Source organism: Ylistrum balloti, unplaced genomic scaffold, assembly GCF_031769215.1.
Source record: "Ylistrum balloti isolate Yb309-2 unplaced genomic scaffold, AGI_CSIRO_Ybal_v1 Utg370508, whole genome shotgun sequence".
NCBI lineage: Eukaryota > Metazoa > Mollusca > Bivalvia > Pectinida > Pectinidae > Ylistrum > Ylistrum balloti.
The window spans coordinates 1,553,424-1,580,000 of record NW_026782328.1 but is presented as its reverse complement, the minus strand read 5'-3'; the positions used below and the strand labels follow the sequence as shown (position 1 = coordinate 1,580,000).

Here is a 26,577-nt window from a genome sequence, read left to right as displayed (position 1 = left end):
ATTCCGAATACTACAAATAAAAATACTATTCTAAGTATCGATTTTTAAACACTTTTGCATTGTAAAGCTAATACCTTATATGTTTCAGCAATTTACGCCCTTAGCATCATAGAGGAGTCCTAGAAGGACGAGGGGCTGCAGAATGATGCAGTTTAATTCATTGTTTGGGTATTTGTATATTCTGTTTTGCTATTCACTTAAGTGCCATTTTTACAGTGCAATGCTGTATTTAAAACATGTATCGGATGTACCCATACGTATGTTTGATTCCAGGAATGGAGCGAATAGAATAACTAGCATTTTTACATCCGGTTTTAAAAACTCTATCCCATATTTTGTTCATATGACCTCACCTAGTTACGTTAGGTTTTAAACCATATATTGACCTCCCTTGTTTTCCACCGCTCCCACTAAAGTGGCATCCGGGTTGTTCATGATGACAATGGATATAAGCATTATTTTGTAAGAATATCCAAGTTTGGGATAATAGATATTATGATCTGTTCCCAAGCTCGAATCATTCCGCGTTCAGCGTTAAAAGGTGTGATATGGAGTCAACATTACACCAATCATCAATTATTTATAATGCAATATTTCGTATCCATGATACCCTTACAGGGAAATCTTCGTACATGTTCATATGACCAAACCATCCCAGCCACGCCCACATCACATATTGAGATGTCCATAATAACTCATACAGTTCATTTTACAAAAGAAAAGCAATTCTCTGTAGTTTCATCCTATACACATCCTTACATATTTATAAAAACTCTTATCCCCCAAATACTTTCTTATCATTCCTCAGCATTAACACCCAATTAAAAATATTTTGTTATCATACATGTATAAGATGATCTATCGTAAATGAGTTTGGTTTAATCTATTGTGACGTCTTGGAGTCATATGCATTGTGGCGTCTCCAAATACAGGGGTGGAGAAAGAATATCCCCAATATGAATTTTGTAGCTGTCTTATAAAATCCTTTTTTCAAGCACATTGCAAACGTTTCTAAGTGATGCGATAAACAGAATCTTACATTTGTTTCCAATTATGAACGCGACCTTTCCCTTTAAGCTCTCAAGATGAACGGTAAAATAAAGTTGTTTCACGTTTTAATTGTATATATTTCTTTCTGGTATAGTATTCTGAAGAAACATTGAGAAGAAATAGTTTTGTCGCTTTGTTTATTATTTACATGGTTGAATTGTGCTGCCGATCACCCTTACTTCAGGCGACGATGACAGCATTAAATGATTATGTAGGTATTAGCCAATAGAAATGGTTTCTATTGAAAGACTACGTGGAAATTTGTATTAAAAATTCTTTTATCGGTTGAATGCTCCTGCGCTATACGATACTCCTAAATGGTCACGTGTCTAGGCTTGTTTGTGTTATTATTTATTTCGGGTACAAGGAAGTGACTGTGCATTTCCTCAGTTGTAGCAGCTGCAGTTACAGTAGCACTGCGGTGTTGTTGATACCTTCATTCCATATCATGTGGTAAGTTTCTTTGTAATGCTAACGTTTTATAATCACGTTGTAACATCCAATGCTTTCTGCGCAGTAACATAAGGTTATCGTGCATTACATACCGATACATTTATAAACGTTGTCTTTGTATCGTGTTTGCGAATACCTCAACAAATGATAACTTAATATAAAGGAGGTGTGACTGTGCCATTGAAGTTCCAAATCAAGCATGTTAGTTATCAGAATATAAACAAAAGATGAGTGAATTAAGGTTCGTATAAAGAAAAAGATCAAAACACATTTCATTGAAGATCTGGAATGGGCAAAGATATAAGTATATAAAATCTATTTTTGGCTATTGACGTGCATGGAATTTCTTATGCTGAACGTGTAATTCCTGTAAAAAAAGGACAATCAAAATTAATTAAAATATTTTAATAACATTCCAGAATCAAGATATGACGACAAATATTGTAATTGCTGAAATGAAAATAAAATTGCGTCATTTAATTGATTAATAATGGATATATAACTACAAAGCCTCAATGAACAATTACTACAAAATGGTGCAGAACAAGTCTATTCAATACCGATTTGCGTTCAAAATAAACATATCTGAAATGTAGCCTTAATTTTGACACAAAACGAGACGGTTTCAACCATCTTTTACAAGTCGTGGCATATAATGATGATACCGAAATTATCACATTGACTTGGAATTTTGCACATTTGCCTCCTAGATGTCAAATTTTAGTTCCTTTGTATCATTACTTACGTGTTCTTTCCGGACAAAATAGATGCATGGTGCAGTTTAATTTATTACCTTACTACACTTTATGAAATTCTAAATTTGTATTAAAATGTGTTATTCACACCTCAGTACACCTAACTGAGAAAAAACTTCCGCTGCATTAGAAACTGTGTTATTCATCATTAATATATGTTTCTTGCTTTATAGTCTATCGTGTAAGCACATTAACTAATGTTCACGTTTGCCATGACATTTCAAATTACATTCAACATTCTACCACCAGTGATGTACATTAAATATCATATCTGTCTTCGATTTTTAAATATAGATATGAGTGCTATATATCATGATTGATGATATCCAAATACTGGAATTAAGTTCCATGGTACTCAGTTTGTGACTTATATGCCAAACCATGTGGAGTATATATATGTTTTTTGAATTTGGGAATTCTTTTGTTATTTTACTAAATATTTAATACGTGTTTAATCAAAATATTTTACAAATTATATGGATATTCCAGTTAATGTGAGAAGTATTTAATATCTGAAATTAATTTTAATAATTAAAAAAAATTGATTTGCCAGATGTAAAAGCAATTCTTTTGATCTTGATGTTATGATATTGACCCAGTTCTAAGGCAATAATCCCTTTATTCAACAAGGAGTAAGGAAGGCCCATTTCCATTATAGTTTTAGAACATGAATTTACCATGTAATTCATCTCAAATTTCTAATATGTCAATATGTTTTCTTAGAGTAAGAACCTCAACAGATTTTTGCCTACACGTTTTTCCAATTTTAACTTTTTATTTAGTTGTTTAGGGTTTTTCTTTTTTTTTTTTTTTTCGGGGTTGGGATGGTGTTTGTTTGTTTGTTTGTTTGTTTTCTCACCAGTGAAAAATTAACACATTTGCAGACTTACGCAATGAAAAGAGAGAACACCAAATAAATAACAAATAACACTTTTATCAATGAGATATGGTATTTATTTGTTTCAAAAGTAAGCTTAACTCTATCCCCTGAGTCTTTGAATCTAATTAATTTCATTTACCAGATATATCATGTCGTTATTGGTCAAAACACATCTTCTGAATACATAAGGTAAGATAATCTATCACCATAGGTATATTAATCTATAGCATTGTTAATAATCAGCGTTTTCTTTTTCTATGTAATAATGCATTTGTACAGCAATGTCACTTTAAAAAGAATCCATTCATAAAATAATGACGTCACTTTCAAAATGGCTGTCCACGTGACATGATTAGTCTGTCGATAACAAATACAGCAAAAGATAATATGTTTGTCTGCAAATCTCTGTCATTTATAATGACCATATATAACACGCACAGACAGTTCAACACCCATAAAACAAAGCTATCTTATGGGTCGATGTTTGTTATCCTTTTTTTGATCGACTAATATACCTAGATTATCATTTCCTCAAAGGAAGGTCACAGTTAAACAAGATTGAAAACTGTGTTGTATACACACTAAATGCACTTGTCAACCTGCTACGTGCATAACCAATGACCTTTCAAGACCCTAAAAAGCCCTGACCTATACGGGCGTGTGATCCTAAAGATAACTTTTGTTTTCTGTAAAATAGCTGAGTAACACCTGACAGACTTTTTTATTACGACTGTGATAGCATATGGGTATAACTTGCTATCTGGTACATTATGTTTTGTTCCCTGACAATAGTTGACTATTGTCTTCTCCTGCCGAGCCATTTAAGATCGTTCTGGGATACCGACTGTGTATTTGGTATGACTGTTTATGGAGTCTACCTAATGCGCATGAAGACTCAGTCGTTGTCCTTACATGTCATGCAACCATGCTATACTGGTAAAAACGATCTTCCAAAGCGCTATTCATTTATGGAAGACACTGCTTGTGAACTTCAATCTCCAAAGTTTGCCGTACGTAACCTGCACGCCACGTTTTAATTTATTCGAATAGAATATGCACATGCCCTTGACGTTGTTCTAATATGAAGAGATGTATGAACATAATAAACTTTATTCAATAATGAGAATAGAAGTATACCTCCCCATGTAGATTCTCTCGGACACTTTGGATGTGTCTCAGCCTCTTCATAGGCTTCAAATTTTTGGACCTAAACATCACTGATGAATCCTAGAGGGAAGAAACAGCTGTAGGATGCAGTTTTATGCATTGTTTGACTCTACTTTTCCAACTCTTATTTTGAAGTAAAAGGTGTTATTCAGTTGTATGTCTTTTACAATCTCTGTGTAGCTGGTGTCATTATTGATATACCTAATGTAAATCTAAAATGATATACACAACTGTCTTTAAATTTATCACTGGTAATATTGAAAACGTTTATCTTGTTTCCAATATAAATTTACTATTATTCTGAGCAACACAATTGCTGTTAACCAGCCGACTAGAATGGAATGGATCGCTGTGCATGTTGTATCCATTACAACTACGATATATTGTTGTATCTCCGGTATGAAGATACTGAAATTCAAATGGTCCCGCAGAGCCCTATTTCTATTGCTTATGTGATCCTGGCAAAATACAAGCCGCAATACACTACTCGGCTACAGAGGACTTCTCTTGAGCGTGAGACTAGTACACCAAAGGTCCCGGGCTCGAATCCTAGCGCAGGCATTGATGAATAATGACATCTGTTACATTAGTGCCCAAGTAGGACTCGGGAATAATAATTAGTGTTACTTTTACAAGCATAATTTTAACCACGGGTAACTCGAGGACGAGTTATTACTTGGAGGGGTCATGTAACCCTGGTAAAATACAAGCCGCAACGGCTAGAGAGAACTTCTCCTTGGCTCGATCTGTAAATCAGAGGTCCCTGGTTCGAATCCTAGCGGAAGCATTGAAGTAGATACTGACATTTGTTAAAATTACGATTAACTTTCCTATCATGGAAATTGCCAGAAGCACTTGCAGTGGCGTAGCAATAATGTGTGCTTGTAAGCTTAATCATACGCTCAAAACAGCGATTATCGCCCAGGTTTGATTAAGGATCTCTAGAAACTCGCTTTTTTATTGTTCATATCCATTGAGATGTTGATACATAATCAACCAGTAATCACATTGAACATTCTTAATGAACAAAGTTGTTTGACCACATTGAACATTTTATTGCCGATAATGATGTTTTTCAACTGATTTTAAACAAGTCTGACAGGATAACATCAGGATTATTAAACTGATGTTGTTAATACCTTACAAAGTCAAATCTTACACGATAAAATCCGGATTAAAATACCGATGGTGTTATAACCGTACAAGTCTGACAGGGTAACATGCGGACAATCACACGGTTTCTTTGCCTTACTCGATTCGACATATACAAAAGGTGTACTTATATCTGACTTATGTCCAAGGAATAATTGCTTAGTGCTTGTGACATTGGAATCCTGATTGTTCTGATATAAAACGCGTTAATTTCTGTCTCCGGGCTAGGCCTCGTGGCATTGTTGAGAGATAATGGAAGATTGGTGTTTAAGAGTGCAGTTTTGGCATACTTCCAGTAATTGCGGAATGCTCTCAGAGATATGGTCACGTGTCACCTATCGTGTGTGACATTACGTATAACTTTTCATATATTAGCAAGTGCTGGGTTCTAGTTTAGAGACGGCTACCATATGGCATAGTGAATAGAAGAAAAAAACCGTTTCTGCGTGTTATGTTGAGAGATATGATATCCCTTAATAGGTTGTGTCCGTATTGTTGATATATTCGGAGATGCTTCACTCTGCGGCGGAACATATATACTTACTTAAAGCAATTTGCCTCTTTATTTGCTTTAAGTATTAAATAAAAAAAATCGGTTTTGGTTAATTTTATTTCAAAATGGTGAGGGAAAAGAGTTCATCCTTTCCACCCACCTTCGAGTGCTGTTACATTTCCTTCCTTCATGTCAGAGTTTAAGAAATGGCTGGATGAGTGCGGAATGAAGCCACAATGGCAGGTAATTAATATCATATCTTATGGATAAATAACAAAAACATTCAAGAAATTATGCTTACGAATACAAAGCACGATTTCCGTCTATGGCTTCCTAGTTCCACCGCAGTGATGAAGCATTTCTTGACAATAAAAGATTTCAAATTTTAAGATTATATAATTGAGTAATATACACCGGGCAGTAGACTGATATATCAATGGAATTATTTGTAAAAGCTAATATCTTCTGTAGATATACAATTCTACTTTAGATATCATTTGCAAAACAGTCTCCGCAAGTGCCGTTCATTAGAGTGCTGTATTTCGCCTAAAATGCATGTTTCAGTTATTTATTTATTTTTTTTTTTTACATCTGCTTTTGAAGAACTGTTAAGTATTTACTACATTTTGCCAGTAAAATATAGAAAACCATCACATTGGTCACTTACACCGATGAAACTGACAAATCATAAAGCCAGGTAAAAACATCCACAAAACCAGAAACCTACAAGGGTTGTTTACTAGTAACACGACCTTCAACTTCATGGCAAACTTTCAGCCCGCGTAGTAACTTGTTACAGGTAAAACATTCTTTGAACGTTTTACAGCAAGTTATATCAGTTAGTGACAAGGATAAGTAATATTTTCCATGTGAAAATAAATTATGTTGACATTCATTTTTGTGTTCATATATCTTAAATGATTTTTAACAAGCTGACTATGTGATGTTATAATGATTGGGTAGCGTCCACGATAAGTATAGTCAGCTTCGTTCTGTCCTAAACATATCAGTAATTTGGCTATTTTGCTTGTGAAAATGAAATAAATAGAATATTTAATACTATCTTCAGTAATAACAAATATATTTCACTCGTTTGTCTAATATTTTTTGTATCTTTCACTCGTGTTGCGCTTTGGTGAAGGATACTAAATATTAGATACACTTGTAAAATGTATTTGTTATCACTGAAGACTCTATTTAGCATCCTTTTTATATCTAGCAAACTCCAGAAAATCTTGTTTTGTTTTCCTTGAAGTTTTTCAGGTATATAAATGTGTTTAAATTAAGATGTTGACATGAGTTCTTTTTGCGATGTATTAAAATACTTGATACATTGAACTATTTTAATATCTCACTAATTACAAGAACTAATCATAGGACAACATGAACAACGTACCCACTATATCAATAGTTTTCGCCTGTTTTCTCTCTGGTTATTTAGTCCGGTAATACTGTTAAGAAAATCAGTAGAATTGGTTTACATGAAGTTTAACATTAACTTGTTTTTCTTTTGTATATATGAATTATTGCAACGGAGATTTCATAATATTTTACTATGAAATAATCTTCCAATAGAAACAAGAGACATTTCTTTGTCAACGGTTAATTTGGACAAACTTGCTAAATCTGTAAGAAAAGGCAAAAGAATTTAAACATTTTCTTTTAATGTCTCACCACTATAGCCAAAGGTCATAATTCCGTTTTTGAACAGAGCAGAGGATTTTAAAGGATAACTTCTCTATCGTAAAACAAAGGACGGACGGAAGGACGATTACAGGCGACGGATGCCGCTTCCTATCGTTTACGCTCATTTGTCCTTTGTACCATGTAAGCTTAAATATAAGAATAAACATAAGAACTAAGTTACGTCTTTGCACTAAAAAATGCATTCAACCGACGCTGAAACGCAGAGGAGTGTGACAATAGCAAATCTCTAATTCAGACATTATTTTGATTTTGCAAACAGAGCATGGATTATAACACGATTTCTTTCGAACGGGAAATGTCCACCGACAGCGGGATTCCTTTGCAAAGTAACAGCAGAGAAGGAAGAGAAGATACTGATGTGAAGGCACCTATTCTTGCGAAACCGCAAATATCTTCCGAATCGGATATTATCTATAATGGCGTCAAAAGTAACATACACACTACTCCATACGTTTCTGAAACAAATCCTTTACCCAGTAATTTCGATCCATATGTCCATTTAAAACCAAAACATGACATTCCCGAAAACAATGGAAACGGTGACATACGAGATATTCTAAAGCAATTGGTTGGAGAAAATAAAGAAAAGAATCCGGGTTCCGGAAATGTTATCAACATTGGAAATATTAATATCTATAATTCTCCTGATCAGCAGTACTACGGAACCGCGTTCCGACGACCTCCTGATCCGTGTGTTCCACATCATTACGACTACCCTGAACATCCAAAAGGTAACTAAATTTCTGTCTTTCTTTGCTGGAGGGTTTCAACTGTTAGTGACCATGTAGATGCACGAATACATATCATGTCGTGGTGATACAGTTGTCTCTAAGATTGGAGATGTTGCAATAGTCAAAATGTGGTCCTTATCAATGTTATGGATGATTATTTCAATCAGAAAGATATTTAGCGGGAAAACTTGCAAAAATAACATATCACATGAACAATCACATGATTGCTTACAATTTGAAAAAAAAATATGCTTCTAGATGTAAGAAACTCACATCATCTTCAGTTTAGATTCAAAACCCTTTAAATGGATATTCCAGTCTTGACCCAACACATATCTTTTAAAATATCATTGTATTCGTGTTAAGTGACATCATGGATTCTTCTAACAGGAGGATATACGTCTCCAACAGTATCTGAGGAGGATGTCTACATTGGCCGGTCTGATCGGAAAACAGCCGTAGAACATAACCAGTCATCCGTTCCCGACGACGAGCATATCAAACCATACAGAGTGACAAGAAACTTCTTATCTAACTCTAGACCTTTTTCAGGAATACGGGTGAGCATTATTTCTTGAAAGAAAAACGTCTTTAAAAACTAACAGTTTTCGGATTTTGGCTTAATATTTTAATAATTATAGTCTGTTCTATAGATATTGTGAATGAATAAAAAGTCAAACCATGATTTACACAGGAAAGCATCGGTGTAATGTCCCTCGTTTATAAACGTGCAACACTTAAAGATATAACGACATTCCTTTATACAGAGTATAACCTCGAGAACGCGTACTCTTCTGCACATGCTTTAGATATAATCGCCATTTTTATTTAATATAAAATCGTTTATCGATTCACCGAATTAAAATTCAGTAAAGTTTGTTTTGCCGTTGGTTCAGAAGTTGGCGGTTTTACCTCTCAATAGCATGTCTAGAGGTAAAATATTTCACTTTAGAAAGCACAAACTACCTTAAAATCCAAAATAGATATTTCCATAATGATATTTAATTATGAATGTATTAAAGGTTGATGTTTTTAGCACAAGATGATACAGATTAAATTATCTGACGCTGCTGTATTTACTTCTTAGTCTCTGTTGTTATTAAATTGTATCGTATCTACTCGTCCTCGATACTACACAAGTATTCACTTTCGCTCTCTGCATCTCTGGACCACGTCATGGCAAGATTGAAGTTTCCATTCGCGACACCTAGTTTGATCATTTGACGTACATCAAACGAATCTCGAGGTCGCATAACGTTATATTGTCATAGCGTTGAAGTTGGGTGTCGCTCATATGTCAAATTTAACTTGGAATCAATCAAATTACCTCAATTTTGCTATGACACATTGTTGCAGAGGTGCAGAGAGCGAAAGTGATCATAACCCCCGGAGTATCGAAGACGAAATCTGCTATCCAACATTATATATTGATAATAATGATACGTAAATCATGTTGTCAATATTCCAACTTATATATCAATATCGTTATAGGATACATCAACGCCCACTCAGTTGGAACAAAGAGCTGCAAGGCACGCTAAGCTACAAGGTAAGTGCATTTGGACAAAAAAATGAAGTTTCTGCAATTCTTTTGTCAAGTAAAACCTTTTCACTTGCGTATATATGCGATGCTATCAAAATAGCTCGGATTGGTGTAACTACGCATTTCCGTCGTATGATGTTAACATTTAATAAAAAGTATGATTTTTGGTGATTACATTTATGTCATTATCAAAGAACAATATTTAACTGGTTATTAATTATCAATATTAACTATTAGTAAAATTCAATATCTTATCAATTTGATTAAAACACACACACGGATTGTCGGCTTTGCTTCATCAACATTCTTATAATTTGTTTGGTAGGGAGGGTGTTGTCGAAATAAGTTTTCAAATGTGTATTAGGTCTTTTATTTGAAATCGAATATAGTCTTTGTGGTTCACGAATATCGCAACGATAGACATTCTTTTAATCATTATTTTGTTGACAGCCATGTGTTTTCAAAGCATATCTAATCAGGACAGCTGATACTAATCTCCACAAATCTCTCAGTTTCACTATCAGATTAATAGATCACGTGTACTTACCCATAAAATAAAACTGGATTTATTGAATGCATGTGTATCATCCTGAACTTGAAATCAAGCACTCTTTAGTCTATTAAACACTAGTGGCTTATTTCGATGGTCTATCACCAAGCTTTAAAAGTCAGAACAAATGAAGACTTCTCGGAATGAACATCTCATTCCTATATGTTTAGTCCGGAGGCAGATGGAAACAGGACAAGTAGAACATTTGGAATACATTTTCGCTGTAAAACTGACACCTGTACAATCGATATTTGTGCAGCTCTGTGTAAAATGACTTTGTTCGTTTGCACATTACATGAAAACTAGATTCACAAAAATAGTACTCATAGGATCGAATTAGTTGTGTCATATCTTAAAAAGGCGTATCTTATAGTTCTTTAGTGTAATGTTGGCTGTAGTAAACACGGACCATACAATATATAACATTTTTATTAACTTGAGAATTATTTCAGTTAAATGCCTGTTAACAGATACTCCTTCTTTAGAATTCTTCTATTTTAATATTTTGGAATGCGGCCAACCGGATCTCGCCTTGAATAAAAGATTTCTATACGATACATTTTTTCGTATTTGTGAATAACTCTTTAATATAATGGAATCTTTTATCTTATATTTTCCTTAACCTTTTTTCTGGTCAAATCACATATTCTTTTCTAAGCATCAGTTTCGTAGTTTATCTAACATCAACCTATTCACGTTATGATGCTCAAAAGGGGTTCATTTTCATATTACTTCAAAATCTTCACCTACAACTCTAAAAATATTAGAGATAAATACCACTAGCTGTTCATGTTGAGGGGTCATTTTTACTCCACTTTATTAAACAAGTAAGGGGCAATGCCAGTTCTTATTCTATAAACATAGTGAGATCATGTGTGAGAATCTCTAATGATACAGCGGTGGATGGGCGCTGGCCTTTGGTCCCCAAAACTAACCATTCTGATTTCATGCTCTATAAGCAATGAAACAATACTATACAGGATCCTAAAACTTCGTTACCATATGACCGTTTATAAACTATCAGGCAATTTTTCACGAATTATTCTAATCATATTTACAATTGCTTTCAAATAGTGACATGAAAGCTGAACTTTGATGGTTACCATACCTAGTTTAAAGTATCTTCTTCTGATATCCCCACCCCCAAGCGAAGTGGCGCAGTCGTAACGCACCTGCCTTTCACTTAAACGGCCGGGGCTCAATACCAGACAAAAAATAAAAAACCATTCCGTCACTTGTAGGTTAACCCCATAGCAGGTACTCCAGTTTCCTTCCGCAGTAAAACCCCCATGCGGTTCCATCTAAGCCAACAAGAGTGATCAATATAAACTAAAAGATTGTTTCGCAATTGTTGAAAATAGAAAATGTCGATAGCTACAAACTCTAATATTGATTTTAGGACCGGAAGAAACACCTACCCGGATTATAATTCAGCCTCGACACTCTTCTGAGGACGTAAGTAGAATAAGTCTATCATTAATTTCCTCTCAGTCTTCATCTTAACATTATCATTGACACATTTGTCTCATTTTTATCAATAAAAGCGTGTTGATTAAACATGAATATTATCATCAGCTTACTGCTGCTGCTTATTGCTGCTCGTGCTATTCATGAACAACGCCTTGAACTAGGTACTTCAAGAATTGAAGATTCGCATGTTTTGCCTATGTTTCAGGCATTGTGAAAAGTCTTCTGTAATTTGTTGTTGACGAATTTAACGATTGGATTGCCTTAATTTTGTAGCGTCCAAGAGTATATGATGTTCAGCTAATTATGAAGGATTCCAAACAGCGATGGGAAGGAGAATTAAAGTCCTCGTCAACTCAAGATTTGAACCAAGAACCGCTGTCGCCTGCTGACACATCAAATTCGGAGGACAGTACTTATAACAGCCACAGCGAACCACGTGATGGAATCCGTCCGACAATTTCTGAAGATATTTGGATTAGTCCACAATCAGGACGACAACAGGATACCGAAATTAACAGAACAGCCCAAACTATGAGTAATGATTATAATGAAGATATTGAAGAAAAATGGAATTCTGCTGATGACAACACTATAGTGAAAGTTCCTTCTTCAGCAACAGAGGATTATCAAGGATATACCAAAGAAAGGGTAAATTCCGTGGTTAACCCAGTATACATGAGGACACCATCATTCGGATTCGCGAAATACAACAATCCTCCTGGTTATACGAACTACCCACCAGGTAAAGTGAAAATTTTGTCCGCTAATAATGTATTATGGCATTAATTCTATAAGTTAATTTCAGTGTGAAATTAGCCGTAGGTTCGACTGGCGGTCAAAAACAATTAATTATGAATAAAGTAGTTGTCTTATAGTAAAGATGATAAATAATAATATATTACAGGAATGTAAACAAACCGCAATTCTTACTTTAATTGTATCAAACCAAAACAAAACTAGAATCAAAGGACAGAAATGCCAGAAACGTAAGACCAGACTTTCAGTAACGGTAAGCTTTTTGCCTCGTAGAGAACACCACCTTTGTAAATCTAGGCCAATCAATGCTCAATACAGCGTTATCTGTATGTGCAATTACTGACTGTAGCATGTCATAATTGAAGAATAAATGTTTTTTCTGATACAGAGTACAGTAATGAAATGGTATGTATTTTTCATATTGATTCAATTTAAATATTTGCAATATTAACATATGCCGCACAAACATTCATAATTAAGCTTCAAATATATATCTATATATACACATAACTAAGAGTTTATATCTTACATGCTAACGTAGCATCCGATCCACATTACTTACTTTAATATCCTATATATCTATCACTTTTACCATTCACTTAAACTTTATTCTATGTAATTGATGGTATTAAAATTACTGTATGGTTTACTAAGGCAAATATACTTAACTTTGATCATCAATACGCTATACAAAAGCAGCGTAATGTGTGCGTGTTTGATTTAAACATATTTTATTTGTACAAAGTATACAAGCAGGATTGGGCACAAGTTTTCTAACTTATATAAAGCCCTTTCCTATAAAAATTTTACAAAATACATATTAACAAGACAAGACGACATGTTAAAATACAATTATAATATACAAAAAAAAAACGAGAGAGAGAGAGAGAGAGAGAGAGAGGGGGGGGGGGAGAGAGAGAGAGAGAGAGAGTTTAAATAACTTCATGTAGAGCGGTCTCTTCTGATACAAACAACACAAGTAAAAATAAAAAACGCTGTGTTTATTAACATCTTGAAATTTTTTGGGTTTTGTTAAGTATGCTTATTGTTTAAATATGAATGAGAGAGAATATCATAACGAAACTGCTACTTGATGCAGTTCAATACATTATCTGACTCTAATGTAACTAATTTCACCGTTGTTTGGAAAGGCTCTATTCAATTATGCGTCATTTATACAATTTTCAGGGTCTATTCACAATATAATACCAAAGAAACCAAAATGAGCCATATTCAATTTCGAATAACATGTTTGCTTTAAGACTCTTTCTCCAACTTACATTCAAATTGTGTCTGAGTGTTCCAAAGGTAAGCCCGTAAATCTACTGGACGTCCGATGTTTTCCATCACAATTGTGTGAGGCTGGAAATTGACATAGTTATTATACAATCACTAAGCCCCCCACTAAGAAAGAGAGGCGTATAAAGTAATCACTGAGACAGCGCGCCCGCCTGCAAAATTTGTGCTTAAAATTACCCCCAATCTGATTTCATTGATGTTAAGATTCACACCATAACATAAAAAATAGCAAGGAGTGTATGCATCCAGAGTCACTCCTCACTTCGTATTTATCGAGGTCATTACAAATGTAACGACTTCACATCATACAGTTTACATAGAGGTAGCGAATTGTACATTATCAATTATCATTGACATTGGTATAGAGAAAGGGACAAGGAATGATATTGATGTAAAATGCATTGATTTTCTTATGATTTATATAGTCAATATCGAAATTAACATCTCGACCTGTGAACAGCCAATTGATGTGTTCATTCAAGTGACATCGATAAAGACCATACCCACTTACAAACTTATTGGCAACAGCAGAGAGTGCATTCAAATAAATGTATGACATAACAAGTTAATGAAATACCTTATATATGCAATTTACATTTGATATGAGGACATGAAATAACAATGACAAAAGAACTTTTTTCCCATTTTTTCTTGAAAGTTCTTGAATTTTAGTACAAGTTGAAATTTTTTTTTTATTTTCACAGCAAGCGTCTCATGGAAACCAGAACCTGAACAGAGGTGAGTCAACATAACATAATGTGAAGTGTTGAAATAAAGACATGTTTAACGCCGAAATGAAAAATTTAAAAATTTTTAAATATGGAAAAGTGCTTTTAAAAGTCCAAAATCTGAAAAATTTTAATCTATATTTGAAATGCTATTAGCATGAGTGTCATTTCTAGTTTTTTGGAAAAGTAGCGTTCATTTAAGGCACAAATACACATAACCAAATTATATCAAATTTACAATATCTCCATGTCTTTTTCATTTGTTTTGAAACTTATGTTTTATATTTTAAACAAACCGAATTGTCACGTTAAAAACCAACACCACGTAATTTTGAAATTAACCAGGTTTACGAACAAAGCATAAATACTTACAAATAAATACACCAGTTTTATATTCATCACAACTTAAAGCTTGTAATTTTTTACAATGCCACACACATTTTTAATGTTTTAAATTTTAATTCTATGTTGATTAATCAATCTTGATTTAAAGTACATGGTAGATAACATGTGTTAAATTAGTGAGCCTCCCATGCTAATAATAATTTAAATGAAAAGAAGTTGTTAGTCTGTTAGTTAAAAGCGATGTAAACATGTATACCATAACTAGGTTTTTGTCAGGCTACAAAGGAATAACTACAGCATTTAATGCGTCAATTTTCAGTATACCAGTAAGGCTCTATTTTTCATGCTGATAGATGGATATCGTTTTTAAGAAAAAAACGAGTATTTATGCATCACACAAGGATACAATTTTTGTTGGACAATAACTTGAATTTCAAGGGTATAGTTATCTGTTTAAACGACCCGTTTCTTTTTAATATCTTCTTCGTTTAGTCAGATCAGGAAGTAACATTAATTGACACGTGATAGAGATTATATTTAATTACCTTTTGCTTTAAAAGTTTAAAGAGGTGCTGTTATCTGGGTTCTTTGAAGGTCCGGTTACGAAAACAAGTTTGTGTGCTTTGATTTTAAAAAAAAACTTAAGTTGGCTTAATATATAATAAAGTACTTGTATGACAAAAGCTTTTGGATGTTGGGTTTGTGGGTTTTTTACTTGTGTGGAAAGGCATACATGGCTGATCGACATGCAACAGATATTTAAATACTGATCGATATTATCACAATTAACACACATTTGTCTTAGCGAGTAACAAAATGTGATCACAAAAAAACAAGGTAGTCCTAACAGTCAACACAATATTATCACAATAAACACACATTTGTCTTAACAATTAACAAAATATTATCTATATCTTAGTTTATAGTTTGCTTTACAGTGTTGTTTTGTTTGAATGTCGGGTTTTCTATTATAGAGAAACTTTAGAAACTGAATACCCCGTCAAGTTAATTTCCTGTATCATTCGGTCTAACAATCAGCATTGATCACATTAAACTTAAAAATCACCGCTTAAATATAATGACTATTTACGAACGAATGTCGTGTTTTGTTCAGTTAGATATTGAGCCGAATATATGGCACATTTCGTATGGAAGTTAAATCTGTGAAGGATAAAATTACGTGAGCTCAAAGAGTGCCTTGAAATGTTAATAATAAGTGTCCTTTACAACTTGGGTGTATTTTAACCTCAGGACTTTCTGTGTTCGGAGTCCGATTTTACTGATTAAACAAGACAGACAGTTAATATACAGTAAAATTTTAATTATTTTCTTAAATTTTCACCAATATCATTACAATCTAACCTTAAGGAAGTATTTATGTGTTTCTGTATTTATTAAAAAAAACCATAATTTTACCAGCTAGCTACGTTTTATATGTGTTTTTACAAAAGCGCCATATTTATTTGTTTACTGTAGAATCATAGATGTATATTTGATATATTTCACATCATTAACATGACGAATCGAGTACCAAATCGCGAACATTTTCAGGCTTTGTGGCCATCTTAAGTCTATTGCACTGGTGCAAAATAGACTGAAGACATTAGGGATTTGGAACGTCATTTGCCATGATAATGTTATGTACTTTTATATATACGATACGCAAAGTGTTTCTCATCTCATATCTCAATGCTCACGAAACAGTGTAGGTATTGATGACGGTCTCTCTACACTGTGTACGGCTCCTCCATTACAGGATGGTCAATGTCTCAATCAACACCAGATATAAGACAGAATGCTTTAGTCCGAACATCCAGTTGGTTTCCGAGTAAGCCCAAGGTCAGTAGTCACCAGTGCTCAATAGCGGGTTTTGTTACTATGCATGACGAGAAGACGATAGAAGACGCCAAGGAGATGCTGGAGAGTAATGGAAAGGTAAATAATTTTTTTTTAAGTTTCAAAATGGCATACATGTAACTCTGCTATTATAAACCTATTGTGTTCCTGTTGTTGTCCCGTTTTTTTGAGATCTGGTCTTATTTTCGTTGTACTTTAATCAAGGTCTTCTTGGAAATCTTTCATTTGTTCATATGTTGCCCTTGATTCTCCGAATTTGAGTTTGTTTAAAGATTTTTTCCCCCTTTTTTTACAATAGACCTATTAAATGGAGAAATTGATTAATAATTGCTTTTGTGTTTTCAGGACGGAAACTGGCTGGTGACGTCAGCAGTGAGACAGCCAATGCAGTCACATTGTCTCCACGTACGGCTACATAGCAAGATCAGTTCATTTCCAATCAACAAAGCTAAAAACAACAAACTCAATATTGACACAACAAGAAGTAAGGTAAATAAAGATTCTATAATGAAAAAGACTGCAGTACTTAATCAACAGAGAATTCTAACACATACATCGTACAGTAGGCTAATTTTCTATTGTGGCTACTAACTTTCACGATTCCCCGATCATAAGTAAGACTTACATTCGTGAAACACATTACACCATGCTATACATAAATCAATATATTTCAATCTTTGTCTTAATTCGCAAGAAGTAACTTTCACGTATTTGTTTTGATCGCAAAATTATTTTTAAACGCTGCAAACAAAAGACGGTCGGTTTAGAGTACTGCAAACGTTCATTTCAGTAAACGGAAAATACTTATACATAAAATCAGACTACGTTAACTCGAACACGGATAACTCGAATGCCCCTTTTAAGCCGAAGTATTTCTCTAGTTCCGGCCAAAATTCGCCTTTTTATCTTAGTTACCAAACCTTGGTTATTCCGAAGTGAAATGTTAATCCTGATAATTCTAATTCCGAAGTTAGGCGTTAAGCAACAGAAGAATCTTCTCGTAATTATTCTTTCATTTCCACTATAGAATGTTCACAACAGTGATTGTTCTGAGTGTGAAATGTGTGGTTTTATTTTATGTTCCAGTCGTTCGCTTGTATTTGTAAGCTGATCTACTACTACACAAACAAGAAAAACTTACCCAACCAGGACGTGAAGTTGGCAGATGCATTCAGGATGCCTCCACCATGTGGGACAACGGACACTTTTTCCCAAGTGTCGCATCTCTAAAGGATCTGCAGGATAAACATTTTCAAAGATATGAATATATTTTCAGTTAATTTGATCAGTTCGTTTTTCTATCAAAAGTTTACGTTTGTGAAAATTATTTCTAAAATGATAATCAAAACGTTGGAGTATTTATAAGTTTACTATGATATATGTCAACAGCGACACATGTATGCCAGCAATGAGCTTGTATTACATTTGGATACATGATATGAAAAGTGTCTGTTCAGTAATATGTTGTACCAACTTTATAGCCAGTAACATGTGTTCAGAATTCATATCATTAAAAATATACTTGCTGCTTAGTTTGTATGCTAACAAAACAGCTATGTTAACGTCACATGACGTTACATAACGTCACACGATATGAACAACTTCACACATATTTTGTATACAGAAACAATAAACAGATGTAGCTTCAAATTGTAAGTGTATAGATCTAACAGTTTGGAAATATTAGATAATAAGTAACTCCCCATATCTGGCCAAAATCGAGACCGAACTATAGAAACGATATTCTATGTTCCAATTTCTAATAAATTGCCTTAATGATAGGGAAATTCGCCAAAAATTGTGGCCGATCCACCTCCAGGCCTGTCATGTGCCTAAACACAGGTGTCAAGAAACGGTTCGCCTCTAAGTCGATATACACTTGGTGATCATTAAAGATATCCGTCAATCGAGCTTAATATCTGGCGAGTATTTCCACCGCTACAAATTTAGAAACCATCTGAGCATACGTGCTCAACTTTGAGGTGTTTGTTAACCGAAGTGCCAAGTGAGCATAGCGTGATCGATCTAACAGGTTCAGTGGCAGTTAACCTCAATAGCTAGATACTGATGTCACGTCATTACACATGGACGTCTGATTACGGTCTTTGGTCGACTTCAACTGTGCGTTAATGGCCGTCGATGTTTCAGTGTCAAGAAACCTAAAGTTGCGTACTCTCTGCATAAGCGTTACAATAGTACGCCCTCAGATAAGCTTTGACGATGACGTGTAGACCTTGTTATATAGATCGATAGATAGTGATTTGATTTGACGTTAACTGTACATGCTTTGGTCCCACGGAAAGAACAAAGGGTTTCTGGTCACACGTGGTTGATTCAGAACAAGAATTCGGGTTTTAGACAGGGTTTACTTCATTCCATACGTGTTCATGTACTTGATAGAAATACGTAACAATTTTAGAAGTTAAATTTCTTTATCGTTTTAATGTATACATAATCATTAATGTATAGAAAGCTCGAATTCACAATCTATGAATTTATGTTTAAATTTACAATAAACATGACACGTCCACTTAGCTTATCCTGTATATCAATAATTTTTTTCATCTTAGAAGAAAAGAATTTGCATTTGGCGTTGGAAAATGAAATTTCTGTATCAAAAAGTTTAGATAGGATAGTCACGGCAGGTAAGCCGCGGTCCTATTATACTGACCCATGTGTACCTGTGTACAGTTGCCCAGAAGGGTAGAACAGAAGGAGAAAATGTATATTATTTCCATATCTTTAAATCAAAAAGTGTATCCGTCCGCCAAAATGTTAAAAATGGTCTATATAATTACCAAATAACATTTTTACTTTTACTTATCGCCTCTACTCATTGTATTAATTAACCTAGCAGCGCCAGTAGTAGTCTGGAGGTTCGACTCCAGTTAGTGTTTACAAAATACTGATTGTCTGATCCTTATATCGCTCTTAAATGTAGATTGCCACTGCACTCTTTGAGTTAGCGCAAATCTTGTCTTAAGCTAAGCGTTTATCTCGCATTCATTTTCACACTTCTTTATATAAAAGAAGTATATATATATATATATAAAGATCGCCGTCTTTGTCATTTCAGTATTCCCTTTTACATAATAAATTGTCCATACATCATTAATCAAGAAGCATGTATTTATTGAATATTTCTGTTGTGTAAATATCATACCTGTTTAAATTTTTTTGTCAATGCATTTGACATAATTTGTACATATGGCTAAATTTTCGAAACAATCTCGCTCACAGATATTAATCTGAATCGTAAATTAAGCATATCAATTGAGGGATGTAATATCAATATAATGATTGATTTCGTGATCCGAGGAGTGTACCATTAAGACATTGCATCACTGAATACTCTATATTTATCCATCTTTAAGAACGAGATTGCCAGTATCGAATTCTACACTGTTTATTTTTTATCTACTTTTGTTTTGTTTTGTGTTTTTGTTTTTTGTTTTGTTATCATTTAATTACGACGCTATTGTTTATAATCAATAAGAGATATCAACATCAGTTCGCACAATGTTTATTAAAGGATTTTTTATCTAGATTATACGAAGTCCATATTTTCCTAATACGAATCTATTATACATATTTTACTAGTAATTAAGAATCAAAAAACAATAAATTCTATGAAATTGATATGACGGGAAGACAAAACCTTATCAGGTGGCTTAACATTGGCAGAGGTTGTGAACTCTTCGAAAGAAATTACCCGCTGCATAGGCCAACATCCCAGAGTATATTCAAGTGTAAAAAGACCTTGCTCATTACAAAGGGAGCTAAATGCTTTACCGTTGATAAGGACATAAGCGTATAGCTAATAAGGTAGTATATATATATACATATATATGTATGTATAACTGGTCGTATTTCACTAGAAATGCTTATTATATCACCAATGAATGTCTATACTGAATATGACAAGACTGGAAAATGTCTGTAAGATATTGGTTGATAAAAAAAGCAATTGTCCTTTTTTAACATCCTGATACGGGACTTGTTAATATAGTAAACAAGTTTTCTTTTAGAAGACGAGAAACGGGTATTCAAGAGTTCAAGAGAACCACGAGACTGGCAGTCACCATTTAAGGATATTTTGTCTTTTTCCTGGTATGAGGAAGTTTCAGACCAATATTGAAGTTCTCGTTGTAACAACATAAGCCTTCCGAAGCATGTTGTTTCAGATATGTGAAGAACAATCACATTTTTATACCAACGTTAGACTCAAAATATATTTTTTTGTTTCAGCTTGACCTTTAAAATGTTTTAAGCTCTGCACAGGAAAATAAAGGCTTTGATTTATCCGTGAAGTGTTTTTAGTGTATACATTCAAGACAACGAACCGTAAAAATAATAAAAATTGAATAATTATTCAGCGGTGTAGAGCTTTTCCAGACATGTTTGCATGCTCAAGCATGCGAAACAAGAGATCCCATAGGGATCTTGACGCCCGCCATTGTTTGATCTTGATTGGCTCTTTGAAAGTTGGATCCTTTCCCTTCTCGTCTCTGTTTTCACTCTTAATGATAAGAAATTTGAACATTCCTTTGCAGAACTAGCGATGATAATTTTTACCTGCCAAATGCAAGATGGTCACCTGAAAGCCATTTTGTTTCTTCTGATCTGTCCCAAAATCAAACGGGCAGAACTAGGGAAAAAGAGGAACCTATACATAGAATTTGAGAAATATTTTGCAGTATTTATAAAGAAATAGCGATAACAAACTTTCTAAGTCAAAATCCGATCAGCCCCTAAATCAAAGAAGAGCAACCAGGGAAATCAACCATTGAAATTTGATGTTTTTGATGATCGGTCCAAAAATTAGATGTCTACAAACTGAGAACAAGGGAAACCTACATATGAAATTTGAGAAAAATCTTCGCTGTAGTTATCAAGAATTATCGAAAATCCAAAAGAAGCCACCTATCAGCCAATTTTTTACTTATCAGTCCCAAAATCAAACTGTCATAACTAGAAACAGTGATAGCAGAAATTGTTTACAGCCCAACCACAGACATATGCTGTTGTAATTTGATTTTATACTGCTATCAGATATTTTGGATACTTACTTCCCCCTGAGCCCCTGAGCATACAAAACAATCAATACCTAGCAACTTAAAGGAATAATTATAACATCAAGTTCACATTTAATGCACATGTGATTGTTTCTACTACTTAACACCGAGCTAGGATTCCAAACTTACTATAATGATGAATTTGAGATTCTACAGTCTAAAGTATAACATCAATCAACACAAGATATGAAGAGTTTGATGGTGAAAGCAACCTATTTTCATACACTCTAACAGAAAATGATGGGATACATAATGGTATGGCATTGTCATTTGATATTCAAAAGTTCATACTTTCAAATTATATTAAAATAACATAAACAACTATATGATTCAAAATACAGAGAAGGTAACTGCCATTGCTTGGTAACAAATGTGAATTAGCAGTGCTTTATCCTACATCTAACAGAGAACTCCAATGTTCTTTTCACATACCTACATCTAGTGATGTTAAATGTTGTATTACCTACAACAGAAGGCTATATATTAATCTAACAATCAACATCCAGATTATATATTACATCCCTCTCATTTTATGGGGGAGGGGTGTATATTGTTACTATGTCCGTCCATCTGCATGTCCTGTCCCTTTCTGAATCAATGTCTTATCTTTAGATTCACTCAGAAGATTTTGATCATATTAAGCAAAACTGTCAAACATTGATACTTATATCCAGGGAAGTGAAGGCATTTTCAAGTCTCTATGATTGATTTTCAACTCTATATGGTTAATTTCATATGTTTCTGATTTTTCATTGATTATATAGGACAAAGCTGGGTTGAGAGAAAACACAAGACTTGTTTTGTATACAAATTTTATTGACTAAAACCATGCATACATGAAAATGTTAACTCCAGGTTGTCTCAAGTTTATACTTGGTGATCAGTGCCACATAATGATTGACAGACAATGAATAAACAATAAAAATTGCCCATCTACTCAACTATATTGACATCTTCAACACTTTCCACTTTTGTTGCCAAAGTCAACATTGTTTGACTACCTAAACCAAGTCTTAGAGTTTCTTATTATATAATGGAGTATTAATTTTGCTAAACTGACAGCTATCCTCGGGTTCAGATTCACACAAGCCTTAGCCAAGATCCTGAGTAGTTTGGCTTAGACTTGGCCAAGGATCTGAACCTGCCCTTAGTCTTTCCAGATTTTTTTTCACTTACTGGTTATTATTTCTATGTCTAAGTAATAAATCCTGTGTTCCACAACTAAAAGAAATATAAAAATAATTAAATTTGGACTACTTTTTGAATTAAATAATACAAAATGTAATATAGATATTGGTAAGTAATGGTAAAAGTTTCCTTATTTGTTATTTGGACAGTTCAGGTAATAATGGCAGGAGACTGAACTAAAAATACAACATTTCAGTAACAGCCTTTAAGTTTCACAAGTTACATCAAGATTCATTTCAATGACAAATCAAGTGAAAAAATAACTACATGCATGGAAAGTTCTAAAACAATACTGTCACTTGAAAATAAAATAACTGTAATTTTTAAAAAAAGACAATTATCAATATTCTACCACAAATTAATATTATTAATTCACATGTACCGGGTACCTAGAAAATATTAAAATATACTTGATTATATTACATTCATTATTTGTTAATTACAACTGAAAGTAAATTTGAATAAATTAGAACAATATAATACAGTGTTTACTTCATATCTACAAATGAAATATATTACTGAAATACAAACATGATTAATACACTCTGTAAGGGCATAGAGTCTGATAGATATTAAGATATTATCAAAGGTGAACTACTCCCTTTAGGTATTTATATTAAATACATGTACATAAGGATAAAGATATTTGTATTCTTAAATCACTGATGGTTATATTTTAGAGACAGCTATATGTAATAATGCTGGACACTGGTATTAATATTCAATATTCTCTTTATTAACTATATTAAAACAATTTATTACTACCAATTCATAAAATCAAATATTTTATTCAACTTTTGAAAACACATCTTTTGAAGTGTAGCCCAAAACCTTTGCTCTATCTCTTATTCTTTCTTTAAAAATCCTCATATAGTGGATTTTTGATAGTCATCAAATAAGGGGATGAAATCAAGTAATTTGTGTCACTTAAGAATCATTTCAGCTGAAAATAAAACCAACAACAGTGGACTAGATAGAAATAAACATTTGTATATTCTTGAAAAAATATCATTTTCTGAGATCAAATGAAATTTTAAATCATATCTAAATGCTAGATGATTGATAACAGCAAAATATTGTGGTGTATTTCAACTACTTCAATGCTAATAGTTACTGTAGCACAGAAATATTTTTAGCTCTATATCAGTCCTAATATCAATATATAAGCAAATGTAATTACAGTTACATGAAGGTCTATGTGATGTACATGTAAAATTTATATAATAGAAACAAATCTGTGACTGAGAATAAATTTTGTGATTTAAATGTACACATTTAGAATTTGTCACAAAAATTACAGGTATGTGGAAAAACCTGTTACACAGTCTTGCTTTTATGGAATTGTCTCCCAATCCTCCTGCATTAAATAGTACAAGAAATGTAATTTCATGGACTTAGAATACTAAAAAGAGGTCCATGGGCCTTAACGGTCACCTAAGGTCTTTAGAAACACATAATTTTTGTTGTTGTAACATATTTCATAAAAGGCACCTTATTAAGAAAGAAAGATATTATCTTAAACTACATTGTAATTTTAACCCCTTCCCACAATGTAATGTAAAACCCTGACATGATAAAATTAACACTTATGGTATAGAATATTAAGACCCTTTCATTCATTAAAGAGTAGTAGATTTTATTATAACTTTGTATCTTTTAGATTTTATTCAATCTAAACCCTTATTGCCCTGTCCATCAGCTGCTGGAGGCCATCAGTTGTCAATAAGTGTATACCGTCTAACTGTCACAATAAGTGTTTACCGTCTAACTGTCACAATAAGTGTATACTGTCTGTCACAATAAGTACATAACATCTTACTGGCACAAAAAGTACATACCATCTAACTGTCACAATAAGTGTATACCGTCTAACTTTTGTAATAAGTACATACCGTCTGTCACAATAAGTGTATACCGTCTAACTGTCACAATAAGTGCATAACATCTTACTGGCACAATAAGTGTATACCATCTAACTGTCACAATAAGTGCATAACATCTTACTGGCACAATAAGTGTATACCATCTAACTGTCACAATAAGTGCATAACATCTTACTGGCACAATAAGTGTATACCATCTAACTGTCACAATAAGTGTATACCATCTAACTGTCACAATAAGTGTATACCATCTAACTGTCACAATAAGTCCATACTGTCTAACTGTCACAGTAAGTGTATACCATCTAACTGTCACAATAAGTGCATACCATCTAACTGTCACAATAAGTGCATAACATCTTTCTGTCACAATAAGTGCATACCGTCTAACTGTCACAATAAGTGTATACCGTCTAACTGTCACAATAAGTGTATACCATCTAACTGTCACAATAAGTGTATACCATCTAACTGTCACAATAAGTACATACCATCTAACTGTCACAATAAGTGTATACCGTCTAACTGTCACAATAAGTGTATACCATCTAACTGTCACAATAAGTGCATAACATCTTACTGGCACAATAAGTGTATACCATCTAACTGTCACAATAAGTGTATACCATCTAACTGTCACAATAAGTGCATAACATCTTACTGGCACAATAAGTGTATACCGTCTAACTGTCACAATAAGTGTATACCGTCTAACTGTCACAATAAGTGTATACCGTCTAACTGTCACAATAAGTGTATACCGTCTAACTGTCACAATAAGTGTATACCGTCTAACTGTCACAATAAGTGTATACATCTAACTGTCACAATAAGTGCATAACATCTTACTGGCACAATAAGTGTATACATCTAACTGTCATCCTATACTAAAAAATTCTAATCAAGTTTGAATTTTTTTTTTTTTTTTTTATAAACTATTGCAAACTTTACCCTTTCCTAATTGGGAAATGTGTAACCCAGGAGTGATGAAATAAACAATATAGATAAAGCATTTTCTGTAAAATGTTTTTGAGAAGTGGAAATGGTTAATTGTTTACAGATGCACAACAGACGACCAATGACAGACAATTGACAAACGGTGAATGCAATAGGTCACTTGATAATTTGTCTCTTAATAACCGAGAACTATACTTCAAGGTATTATACACAACTTACGGTATGATTTGTTAAGGTCGAATGTATATACTGATCATTAATTCATATTACAAAAGCACATAAAATTTCTATTCTACAAAATACAATCTAAAATTCAATTTCGAGTGCAATAGAATATATCTTCTGCAAAAGTTGCTAACATTTATTAAGATACATCAAGGTTGTTTCAGAATTAATCACTTGGAAGATTTTTTTATCAGTAGTTCCATATATCACCCAATGTTTTACATTATATACATGTATAGAGAACGGCGGGGAGAGTTAAGACTTCACATTGCCACATGAATTATTACAGCTGAATGAAAAAATTTCTAGTCAA

At 33.4% G+C, this 26,577-nt stretch overlaps 1 protein-coding gene across 1 annotated transcript; it reads left to right on the top strand.

Annotated features, from left to right (window-relative positions):
- Positions 1-7,952: 7,952 nt before the first annotated feature.
- Positions 7,953-18,166, top strand: LOC132555622 (uncharacterized). The gene is made up of 10 exons (XM_060219969.1): positions 7,953-8,388; positions 8,779-8,948; positions 9,880-9,937; positions 11,881-11,936; positions 12,225-12,693; positions 13,096-13,112; positions 14,711-14,744; positions 16,836-17,014; positions 17,282-17,425; positions 18,023-18,166. Exons 1-10 carry the CDS (start codon positions 7,953-7,955, stop codon positions 18,164-18,166), a joined length of 1,707 nt encoding a protein of 568 aa, XP_060075952.1.
- The last annotated feature ends 8,411 nt before the right edge of the window (positions 18,167-26,577 follow it).